Source organism: Amia ocellicauda, chromosome 7 (genome assembly GCF_036373705.1).
Source record: "Amia ocellicauda isolate fAmiCal2 chromosome 7, fAmiCal2.hap1, whole genome shotgun sequence".
Classification (NCBI taxonomy): Eukaryota; Metazoa; Chordata; class Actinopteri; order Amiiformes; family Amiidae; genus Amia; species Amia ocellicauda.
The window spans coordinates 24,541,776-24,554,189 of record NC_089856.1 but is presented as its reverse complement, the minus strand read 5'-3'; the positions used below and the strand labels follow the sequence as shown (position 1 = coordinate 24,554,189).

General features: G+C 37.6%; 1 protein-coding gene across 6 annotated transcripts in view; it reads left to right on the top strand.

The window, feature by feature from the left end:
* Nucleotides 1-736: 736 nt before the first annotated feature.
* Nucleotides 737-12,414, top strand: part of xrn1 (5'-3' exoribonuclease 1) — a 43,284-nt gene continuing 31,606 nt past the window's right edge. For 4 of the 6 annotated variants that reach the window (XM_066708863.1, XM_066708862.1, XM_066708858.1 and 1 more), the window contains exons 1-15: nt 737-1,218; nt 2,052-2,284; nt 2,369-2,466; nt 2,596-2,705; nt 2,811-2,921; nt 3,446-3,531; nt 3,660-3,747; nt 4,850-5,018; nt 5,303-5,370; nt 5,810-5,944; nt 7,573-7,642; nt 7,732-7,837; nt 7,956-8,045; nt 8,156-8,312; nt 8,449-8,568. In XM_066708863.1, coding sequence (XP_066564960.1) covers nt 1,144-1,218; nt 2,052-2,284; nt 2,369-2,466; nt 2,596-2,705; nt 2,811-2,921; nt 3,446-3,531; nt 3,660-3,747; nt 4,850-5,018; nt 5,303-5,370; nt 5,810-5,944; nt 7,573-7,642; nt 7,732-7,837; nt 7,956-8,045; nt 8,156-8,312; nt 8,449-8,568 — 1,716 coding nt within the window. In that variant the 5' untranslated portion in view covers nt 737-1,143. The remainder of the gene's footprint in view (nt 1,219-2,051; nt 2,285-2,368; nt 2,467-2,595; nt 2,706-2,810; nt 2,922-3,445; nt 3,532-3,659; nt 3,748-4,849; nt 5,019-5,302; nt 5,371-5,809; nt 5,945-7,572; nt 7,643-7,731; nt 7,838-7,955; nt 8,046-8,155; nt 8,313-8,448; nt 8,569-12,414) is intronic. The other 2 variants (XM_066708860.1, XM_066708857.1) reach the window with 1 other exon arrangement.

Sequence of the window (12,414 nt, the reverse complement as noted above, 5' to 3'; positions counted from 1 at the left end):
TAGATTGCAGACGGGAGTCTGAGTCTGACATCACGGTCTGTGCAGACGGAGCGTGGACAGCTTTGGCATTGCAGCTGCAGACTCTAGCAGAACAAAAACGGAGTCGGTGTTGAGAGAATTCAGTCCTAATCACAGAAGTTAATGCAATCAAAGTTCCCTTCGTGCTCCACCAGCTTAATACTTTACAGTGTAATCAGAAAATGGGCCATTTAATCAGTTCATATCACATTAAGTAGCTTTACGATCCGTTAATAATTTATATTAATAGAAATCTTTATTCCTACTCATTGTTGGGACACTAAAGGGTTAAATTCTCACATACTGATCAAATTAATTACAACAGATTTTGTTTGTGTGTGTACAATATTATATATACACTGGTTTCGAATCTACATTAAACCTGTGCATTCAGAGAAATACACGTGCAATATTTTGTATGTATTATTATGGATTTCCTTGCCAGGTGTGCAACTTACAAATTCACATAATACGTGGAAATTAAGTTATAATGTATACGTACACCACTACACATGCATATTATTTTTTTGTTGAACTGTCAATCTTTAAAATATATTATTTCTGTTGTACTTAGCCATATCTAGCATGAAATTAATAAGATCCTTCATGACAGGACTCAAGGGCGATTCACCCCCCCTGACTAGGTGGCGCTGGCACATGGAATGAGGTCTGCCTTTGATTGACACACACGTCTTTGTCACACAGCGCTCCTTTGCTGTTTTGAAGCCGCGGCTGCACCAGCGCAGTACCTTTTGAGAAGCTGCGCGGCTGTGCAGACTTTGCAGCCTGTAGATGCGTGGCATTGTGACGTGTTTTCTGGCTGAGTTCATGCAGACGGGTAACTTGGACAGTTTCGTCGCAGAGTCTGCGAAAAGTCTGCGCAGACTCGGCAAAGTATGCGTGTCGTGAACGCGGCCTGCGTGTCGTGAACGCAGCCTCTATCTCGTTGAACACAGTCTCTTACGTCACTTTTCGAATCGACTGTCCGGACTCGGTTCCCGTCTAGTACAGAAACAAAAAAACCTGGCCTCCGTAGGAATATAAACTTTTGCTGAAACTTAGCCATTTATTTATTTGGCTTTATATATTTATTTTTTAAATATCACCAGAAGATTTGTGGTTAAGATGGGGGTACCGAAATTTTACCGATGGATTTCAGAGCGATATCCTTGCTTAAGCGAAGTCGTTAAGGAACATCAGGTAAGTGGGAATATACAGGCCTTACGAGTTTCACCTACCACTGTGATGTTATTATAGAATATTTTTGACTCAGTTTTACTAATTAAATCTACTGTATGTTTGTGGTTATTCTTAAATTGTATATACACCAGTCGTTATCATCGTTTTCTATTCCTGTCTTGTTTGACCGAGACAATGATTTATAGCTACCATACTGACTGAAAAGTTGTTTGAACGTGAGCGGATGTGCTACCAGTAAATAAATACGAATATTCCGACCTCCGTACTATATCACCTAAATACATTCTTTAGCTTTTATTCACCGATTGATTAGATGAAAGGTAATTTGTTTAGTAAAAACATAAATACTGCTATGCCCCGCAAAGCGTTATTTAAATATATATTCAGAAGCGAAAAACAACATAAGCAAATATGAAAACAACTTGATTTTTGAATGAATTGGAACAGTTATTTTTTTTACATGCTTTTCCAACGTAAAATACATAATGACACGGTACTCTTTACTATACGTAACTAAAATGGTAGCAGTTCGTCAAATGTACTTCATGGCAATGTTGTAAGCTGCATTGCCAACAACAAACGTATGCTAGCCCATAGTTAATTTGACTATTCTCCCAAAATGTATTTTGTTATTAAGTGGCAGGTACTGTAAAGTTAAATACATTTTACGTGTCTTCTCTTTTTGGCACTGTATTTGTGTACAGTGTTGCAGGAATACAGGTGAAAGGGAAGCAACGAAACAGTTTTTTCTCGAAATGTTACACGTTTGAATGGGATTTGTTTGTGGTTATCATGCAACGATACATTACTTCTCTCTCTCTCTCTCGTTTCAGATTCCCGAATTTGATAATCTGTATTTAGACATGAATGGGATTATTCACCAGTGCTCTCATCCCAATGATGAAGATGTGCATTTTCGAATCTCTGAAGAGAAGATATTCGCAGATATTTTCCACTATTTAGAAGTGCTCTTTCGCATCATTAAACCAAGAAAGGTTTTCTTCATGGCAGTGGATGGCGTAGCTCCACGAGCAAAAATGAACCAGCAGCGTGGAAGACGTTTTCGGTATTAATAAACCAAAATTTGATATTGGGTAATTCATATATAAATGGAATTGCCACATCTTTGACATTTTCTTTGTATTTAAAGATCAGCCAAAGAAGCAGAAGAGAAAATTAAGAAGGCCTTAGAAAAGGGAGAAGTTCTTCCTACAGAGGCTAGATTTGACTCTAATTGCATCACCCCAGGTAAGTGGAGCTGTTATATGAAAATGTATTGTTGTTGAAAATGGAAAACTTTTATTTTTTTAAATACATCAAATGTGTAACATTCTAATATAGGCTATATTTATTTATTTATTTATTTTTCCTTACCAGGTACAGACTTCATGGCCAGACTCCAGGAGCAGCTGATGTATTTTGTACATAATAAACTTAATACAGACAAATCATGGCAAGGAGTGAATGTTTACCTCTCAGGTCATGAGGTACTGCCTACTGCAACAGTTATTCAATAAGGATTGCAATTTGGATTACAGTGTATTGGTTTCAGTGGTGTGAGTTTATCAAATAAATGATTTATGCCATTACAGACTCCAGGAGAGGGAGAACACAAAATCATGGAGTTCATCAGGTCTGAGAATGCAAAAGCAGGTCACGACACTAATACCAGACACTGTCTATATGGATTAGATGCGGATCTGGTATGTATTATACATATCTGCCTGTAATTTCAGATTTAATGTTTATATTATTGAAGCCAGTTAAAAAGAATTACTTTTAATTAATCTTTTATGATTATTTCCCAAAAGTGTCAAAATCTGAAGCGTTTTATGTAGTAACCTTATTCAGGTACATTTAAAATGCATTTCAAATTTGTATTAAATGTTATTTATTTGTTTTCCTCACCTTCATGTTAATTAAATGCATTCAGTTACAGAAATCTTTAAATATCACTTCTTGACCAATCTCATGTCTTGCCCCTTTTAGAATAATCCAGTGTAATTATAAAAAATAATGTTTTTGTGACATAAGAATTTTTGTGACACTTGTTCTCAGAATCAATCTCCATATTTGGTACAATGCCTCTATGAAGTGTTTTCTTCTGCAGCTGTGTAACATAATTATAGAATTAAAGTAATTTGGTATTGCTACCCAGAAGATGTATCAATAATAAAAATATTTGAACCATTTGAAATAATGTCGTTTTTATTTTTATGCCATGTAGATAATGCTTGGCTTGACAAGCCATGAACCGCATTTTTCTCTTTTACGAGAAGAAGTCCGTTTTGGTGGCAAAAAGTCTCAGAAAAGGTATTGTTTTATTTTAATTGTTTTATTTATGAAAAAATAAATACAAAATTATCAATGTAAACTTACTAAAGGTCTATGCACTTTTTGTTATTGTTGTTGAAACACAATGTATCTTCATTGTTTTGCAGAATTAGTGCTCCTGAAGAAACCACTTTTCACTTGCTCCACTTGTCACTAATGAGAGAATACATTGACTATGAATTTTCTGAAGTCAAGGTAAGTAGTGAAAGAATGTCTTACCTTTTCACTGCAAGAAATAATAGTATCCATTGTCAGCCTGTGTGGCAAGAGAAAATATTTTCTTAGGTAGCACTTAACCACCTCAACTTCAGATGAGAAACTGAAAACCATTTTCAGGTACTAGATTTGTAAAATAACTAGAACATTTAATCACCTGTGTGACTTGGAGCTCTGCCTAGTGACATTCTGTCACAACCTGAAGTTGCTTTAAAATGTAAATATATGATGAAAGAAATCCAAAAATAATAACCAGTATGTTTTTCGTTAAGCCAGTCAGTTAAGTTTGTTTTGTTTTAATGTATGTTTCAGGCAAATACTTAATCAACTTATATACCTTGAAGAGTTGCAAAAAATACCATGAGACTCGTGTGTGGTGAAGGTTGATTCCTTATTCTGGCAGCTGTAGGGGAGCCTAACTAGGGAAGTTCCCTCAGACAGTCTCTTAATTGCTAAGTTACATTTGGTATTTCTAGGTTTTATATAAGGCAGAGAAGACCGTTATTTCCTTCTTGATTGGTTCAAATAAGCATAAAAAGCAAATTCTAACTAATAAGAGATTTAAATTACTTACTACATAGACTTTATGAATGAATAACCTTTTGGTCAAGGATGTTAACACAGCAAGTTTTGTTAAACTACAAGATGCAGGCAACAACAGAATTCAGACCCTTAGGGATCAGATAACTATTTCTGAAATTATGGATAGAATTTATATTGTTGAGAGAGGCTGTTTCAGCCCTTGGCAGGTCCAAGATTAACAGGAAAAAGTCAGCTTTAAAACTCTAGAAATTTAAAATTAAAGATAAATTAAAATGGTCATGTTTGTTTAATGATGCTGAGCCTTTTGATTGTCTGTGAGAACTTTCAATTTATTTATTTGTATTTTTTTTTTTTTTTTTTCGCTGTTACTGGAGCACATTAGTTTTTTTCTTGAAAACAAGACATGGAAGTACCATGCATAAAAGTGTCAGCCAACTGTACACATTCTAATTTCTGTATGTGTTTCATTAGCTTGATCTTGTTTAATGCATTTTTCTTTGTGTTTTTGTATGTTTAAATGTCGTTGTTTGTTTTGCAGGACAAAATCTCTTTTGAGTATGACCTTGAGAGAATAATTGATGACTGGATATTGATGGGTTTCTTGGTGGGCAATGATTTTATACCTCATCTACCTCATTTGCACATCAACCATGATGCACTGCCTCTGCTCTATAGAACCTACATTAGTGTTTTGCCAAAACTAGGGGGTAAGGAACTGTGAGTGACCACATAAGGCTTTGGTATTCATTTGTTCATTATTTGCTATCGCAACCTGCTTTCGTTCTTGAAAGTCTTTTCAGCTCTCTTTCACACCTTTACAAAGCTTTTATTTTTAAGGATTCAATTAAGCCATTAAAGAAGAAAAATACCTCGCTTATGAAAGACGAAACACATGTAAATGTATGGTTGTGTTGAGGGAAAAGAAAATCTCTTTGCACATTCATAAACCATTTGTTTTCTATCAAATTGACAGCTTTATCTTTCTTATCAGGCTACATAAATGAAAATGGAAACCTTAACCTTGCAAACTTTCAGAAGTATCTTGAAAAACTGGCTGAGGTAAATTCATTTCTTTAGTATTTAGTGTCATCTGATTCTTTCCTGGACTTTGTAATATAATACAAAACAGAAGAAGAGAGAGAATTAAGGAAGATTGAGAAGTTTGTGTTTTAGCTTAATGTAACTATACTGATTGAAAAGGTTCATGTTTTATTTTTTACTTTTTTTTCTTCAATGTGATTTATTTTGCCACATAAAACAATATTATCTGCATCTGTTCTATACATGAGTCATTGTATGGCAAAGTACTTGACAATTTGCAGAGGATTTGGCTGGATTTCAGTGTTGAGTAGGAGGTTTGGCTCAGGCAGTGTGTCTGAGTAATTTAGTATGTAACTGAGATAATGTGTACTATATGTCAGACCAGCCAGAGCTTGAATATTTTAATGTATGTGTGAGATGGGTAAGCTTCAATAACAATGCTGTCTCACTGGTGCAGTTTGACCGGGATCACTTCAGTGATGTATTTGTGGACCTGAAGTGGTTTGAGAGCAAGGTGGGGAATAAGTACCTGAACGAGGCAGCAGGTACAGCAGCAGAGGAAGCAAGAAATCGTGAGGGGAAGAAAAACAAGGTAGGAGGGCTTCTCTTCTGTGATCCTTATGTCCCGTTTTCCACTTGCGAGTCCAGGGCATTTCCACTATGGCCCAGGTGCACCTCTGCCTGTGTCCAGACTAGTTTCAGGAGGCACTGTTTCGTACATTGTACCAGCTGAGTCCCAAACTGATCTAGGGTACATACTGTTATGTCCCTTACGTAGCCAGACTCAACGCCATTGCATTTTGAAATTGCCTTGAGTCTGGCTACGTAAGGAACATAACAGTATGTACAGAGCCATTGTGTAAATCAAAACAGACGTGTTGCAGTGCAGTGTTTGTGTTGCATTTCATTCATTCACGACCATCATGCTGCTTTAAGCAATGCAAATCATTGTTACATTTAAGTGTGGCATTAAAATACTATGATGCTATAAAGCAATTCAGCAGGATTAAAATACAAAAATAAGCTTGTATTGATTAACAACGTGTGTATTGCTTTTCATTATATCATGACAAATTCGCAATATCCTGTAAGGCAAAACACCGATAATTTTTTGATTTCAACATGTGCATTGCTTTTAATTTTGTCACTCAAAAGCTTCTATATGTTTTTATGTGATCAGTCGCATGAAGAAGCGAATATTTGAATTATATTTGTAAACCCTCATTACTTGTAACTATATGTATACTACCAGCATTATGGCAATCCTAGTAGAGATGCTTTACCTACTGCGGAAATACAGTACTACCTTTCTGATTAATACAACCACTACCTGATGCATTAATTATGGTAACTTATGGATCCCAGAGTGTTGTAGCAATATTTATATAATACATTCATGAGTTGTTCTTAAACTACATGTATAGGCTGTGATATTTCATAATGTATATTTCATGATATTCTGTGTGGCTACACAGGACAAATTTAAACTTGCATGTACTCTATATAGTAATGCAGCACCGTTTAATTATACCGCAGAGAAATAATAAGGGAAAATATCAAGGATATTTAAGTTAAGCTTTATTGTCAATGTTAATCGGATCATGATACAGCGAGAACTAATAGGCTACATGGTTATTTGTTAAAAAAATAAATAAACGGGAGCAGATGCGTTGAAACTAGCAACACAAATTTTCTAACAAAATAATATACATTTTTTTAAGTGATGTAATTCGTTTTGTAAATATTTCGATCTTTCGTGTCTCATTCACTTCCTAGGCCAGCTGTACCTAATGAAAATGAATGGAAATGCTAGAAGCAAAATGTAGGTGTATGGTTACAGCCCAGCCACGTGGAGTTGCACTTAAATGTGGCCAGTGGAAACGTGGTATTAGAAAAGCAAAGCGAAACATTCTGCATTAGTGAAGTATATACCATATACTTCTATTTTAACATGAACATTATTTTAAAGTACTTTAGCCTGTAAAATGACTTCTGTTCTCATAAGTATTCGTTAAAATGCAAAGAAGATTGTTTTATATCAGCATGTGTTCCTATAGCAGTGTTGTTTTTTTGTACATTTTAACATTACTGATGGTCTATGTTATTGGAGGTCTACATTTTATAGTTCGTATTCCTTTTTTAAGTTGGTAGTTTGAGTCTTGCAAATACTATTCATATGGGGTTGATATAATCACAAGTTCTTATTTTATGCATGTTAAGATGCTGGAAGATACTCTCTGTTTAGCTGCTCTGGATGGGAATAAAGAAGCTGATGGGCTCCCAACCAAAGGTAAACTTCCATGGATAGACCTTTTATCGTGCTGATCTTAATATGTGCAGACTCGTACACAAGCAATTATTTTCCACTTCTTACTTCAGGTTGTCTGGATGAGGATGTAGAAGATGACGACATGTTTGAGACAGAATTCAGGCAGTACAAAAGGTCATATTACATGACCAAAATTGGGGTGGAAGTAGTATCAGAGTAAGTCCTTATTTTTTTGTATTTTTTTTGTATTGTGTATATATAATGTAAATGTGCAAAAATTGTGTATTACACCTGTTGTATACATTCTAATTTGTTTTGTTTGGTTCTTTCCTAGTGAGTTTCTGGCTGGTCAGGCAGAGTGTTATGTTCTAGCAATACAGTGGATCTTGCATTACTATTACCATGGAGTTCAATCGTGGAGTTGGTAAGCATTCAGAACTCCTTGTAAACCTTTAAGCATGTTGAAGTACCACGTTTAAACTTTGTTTTTCATTTTACTTAAACAGACTAATTTCTGCTCGTTCCTTGGTTTAGGTACTACCCTTACCACTATGCTCCATTCTTGTCTGATATCCGCAACTTCAGCAGACTGGAGCTGAAGCTTGACATGGGAAAACCTTTCATGCCTTTTGAACAGCTGCTTGCTGTTCTTCCTGCTGCAAGTAAAGACCTATTGCCCGAGTGCTATCAGGTTTGCAACTCGTAGCTTGGATTCTCATTCTTGACAGTATGCATTAACTGAAGTTGAAATATTGATTCAACTAATTTACCAGCCATTTTCACCAGTGTCTAAAATGTGTGTTTGTCCGTCCCTTTTTATTTTGTAGCATTTAATGACATCAGAAGGATCCCCTATCATAGAATATTACCCCCTTGATTTCAAAACTGACCTGAATGGCAAACAACAAGAATGGGAGGCAGTTGTTCTGATTCCTTTCATTGATGAGGTAAATATACTTTCTTAAAACTACAGTTAACTCCCAGTGTTTTCTGCATGGCAGATTCGTAAAAATGTTATATAATCGCATAGATCACATCAAACTGAACAGGCTGCAAAGCAGACCAAATATCCTTGACCTGAATTTTCAAGAAAGATCAGTTTACTTTAAACTAACGTATGCAGCTTTTTTTCGTACATGTTTTTAGGGCTGGGCGATATGACCTAAGTTTAGGCGAAACACAATCTATATATCTCTGTTTTTCTCCAAACAAGCTACAACATAAGACAAAAGACATTAAAGAAAGACTTGTAGATTGTGAATTATAATAATTAAATATGCAAAACTTACAAATATCACTTGCCAGGCTGTCATGGTAAATATGATTTTTGTTTTACGTGTCTTTAAATTAATACATTAAATACAAAAAAATAAATAAAAATGTATGCCTGTAAAACCAATGCCCAAAATAACAAATACTTGCAGTCAAACTACATTTTGACGAGCGTGGAATAGACTTCATGACGCCTGCAGTAAATGTATAGAAATTACAAATTTCAATTTACATAATACAGTGCAATTCAAAGCATAATACATTTTACAAGTTCCAGTTTACACAAGTGAAAACAATATGAGGTCTTACATCATGAATTGTAAGAGCTGAGAGCAGACAAGATGTTAAGTCACAGTCAAGGGCAAAGGGAAAGGGAGCATTAGGGAAATCAAAATAACAATACGAGTACTAGTAACACAAGGCAAGTATTATGATAAACTTTGTAAAGTGCTACTTTACAGGAGAGTAAAGGACTAAATTACAAGTACTGTCTGAAAAGATGTGTTTTGAGTAAGCGCCGGAAGGAGGTCAAGGACTCTGCTATTTTGACTTCAGTGGGAAGGTTGTTCCACCACATAGGGGCCAGGGATTAGAAGTAGCAGGCACTGGAGGAAGGGGAGTGGAGAGGATGCAGAGTTAGTCTTCAGGCACCGGAAGACCACAGTGGTCTGGACTGGAGGGAGGGGATGTATAGGGAGACAAGGGTCTGAAGGTAGCTTGGTGCAGTGTGGTTGAGACAGTGGTAGGTGAGGGTCAAAGGCTTGAACTGAAAGTGTGCCGGTATCGGGAGCCAGTGGAGGGAGCGTAGCATTGGAGTAGCTTGTGTGAATCGGGGCAGAGAGAATACCAGACGAGCCACAGATTTCTGGATGAGCTGGGGCGGGCAGGTAGTAGTTCCAGGCAGGCCGGAGGGAGTTGCAGTAGTCCAGGTGGGAGAGGACCAGTGACTGGACGAGCAGCTGAGTTGAGTAGTTGGTGAGGAAGGGTCAGATTCTATATGTTGCTCAGGAAGAATCTGCAGGTGCGTGTCAGCGTGGTGATGTGCTGAGTGTAAGAGAGCGCAGGATCGAGGGTGACTCCTAGGTTCTTAGTGGAAGAAGAGGGAGAGAGTGTCATAGATTCCAAGGGGATTGAGATGGAGAGATCAGCAGAAGTTGAGGAAGAGTGGGGGCAAAAAAAAGGAGATACGATTTGGCGAGATTGAGCTTGAGGTGGTGCTAGTGCATCCAGGTGGAGATAGCAGACAAACAGGAAGAGATGCGAGAGGGGATGAGAGGGTAGGGGGGAAGAGGGAAAAGACGGGAAGATCTGGGCATCATCTGCATAGAAGTGGGAGGAGAAACCATGGGAGGCGATGACGGGGCCCAGGGAGCGAGTGTAGAGAGAGAACAGGAGGGGGCCCAGGACTGAGCCTTGGGGTACACCTGTGAGGAGAGGTTGGGGGGTGGATGCGGAACCTCGCCATGTCACTTGGTAGGTCCAGTCATTTGAGGTAGGAGGAGAACCAGGTGAGAGCAGTTCCAGAGATTCCAAGGTCAGCGAGGCAGGAGAGGAGGATGGAGTGATCAACAGTGTCAAATGCTGCAGAGAGATCAAGGAGGATGAGGACTGAGGAGAGGGAGGCCGCACAATCACATCTGAGGGAGTCAGTGACTGCCAGGAGAGCAGTCTCAGTGGAGTGAGCTGTGCGGAAGCCAGATTGCAGAGGATCCAAGAGTGAGTGATGGGAAAGAAATGCAGAAAGCTGACGGTGGACAGCATGCTTGAGGGTCTTTGAGAGGAAGGGGAGTAGGGAGACAGGGTGGTAGTTCTGAGGAGGGGTAGGGTCAAGGGTACGTTTCCTGAGGAGTGGGATGACCAGCTTTTTTAAATACAGAGGGGAAGCAGCCAGAGAGAAGTGAGGAGTTGAGGAGGGAGGAGATGAAGCGGAGTAGATCAGGAGCAGTCACTTGGAGGAGGCGAGTGGGGAGAGGGTCCAGGGCACACATTGTATATATACACATCAGGGTTTCATAGGCAAGGCGGGGGATGCGATCGCTTATTGTTGGGTTGCTTGCAGGTCAGGTTTAGCCATGGTGAACGAGAGCGGGGTGGAACATGTTTGCTTGTGCTTTAAAGTTTTTTTTTGTTTTTTCACACAGCCTGAATGGCGCTGTGGGAAAACCTGTATATATATATATATATATATATATATATATATATATATATATATATATATATATATATATATATATATATCTGTTTTCACTTCTGTTGTAATTCAGACATTTAATTAACTCAAGGTCACTTTATTACTTTGTTCATTCACTTACATTTAAAAAAAAAGGTTAATATAGCAAGTGTAACGTTCAAGATCGTAATCCCACGAACCCATGATTGTAAAATCGACTTTATAAGCAATTGAGTTTCCTGATTTAAAGACCTCAAAACTACTAATTTACTAACAACAACCCACATTATTTGATAGTAACACCACCAAAACACACTTCCTCCCTTGTCTTCGGAGGTGATGGCTGCATAAAAAATGCTTGACAAGCATTTTCTTGCAACATGATTGGCTGCATAGAATCATTGATTGACAATTACTCCTCCCACATTCCAAAAACTTGATACTCGAGATATGCGTTTTGTATTTTGCACAAAATATTATATTGAGTATATTGCAAAAACTCAAGATATCAGCCAGCCCTACATGTTTTTTCTTTTGAAAATGTTTAGTTGAAGCAGAAATATATATTTTGTTGAAAGTAAAGTTTTAATAAAAGGGGGGGATGTGGGTGTTAGCCATAGCGAACGAGATATTTGGGGGGGGGGGGGAGCATGTGCGCTTGTCATTTAAAGTTTAGGTTTTTTTGCCCTTCACCAGGGGATGAAATTAACTTCTTTGGCCACTAGCCACTGTGTCTGGTAGAAGGAAGAAACTTACAAGCCACTTGGTATTTTTACCAGTCAAAAGCAATCATCACCAAAAATGCATGTGGGTGCGTAAATGTGTGGTGAGCATGTTAAAACATGGCATTTATTCAGGTAATTAATCAATCACCATAACAAAAGCTAATTGCACTCCTGTATAAACTAGACAGGTGCGTATGAAGTAAAAGGATCTGGATTAAAAAACATGCTCCCACACACTTTCTACTTGCAAGCGTTATAAGGTCTTTGATCAAAACATTGCATTCTATTGAATTATAACACTTGGTAGTAGAGGCTGTTTAAATTAATCAACCACATATGCAATAACATGGCAGCTAATGGGGATCTGTATAAACACACTAAACTAACACGGGGTGTTATATGGTGACACATTATTGCTCTTCATACTCCTCTTCCTCTTCAGTGCTACTCCCTTCTCTGGGTTTCTGCACATCATTAAAAGGATTTAATTGGATTGGCTAGATATTCATAGAGTCATGGTCTGTGGTTGGGTAAAAAATATATAATCTCTAGGAATGATGACTGACCATAACGTCCTTTCCATTGTTCAATACCATGCATGCCAGCAAAGACGCAATGTAAACAAT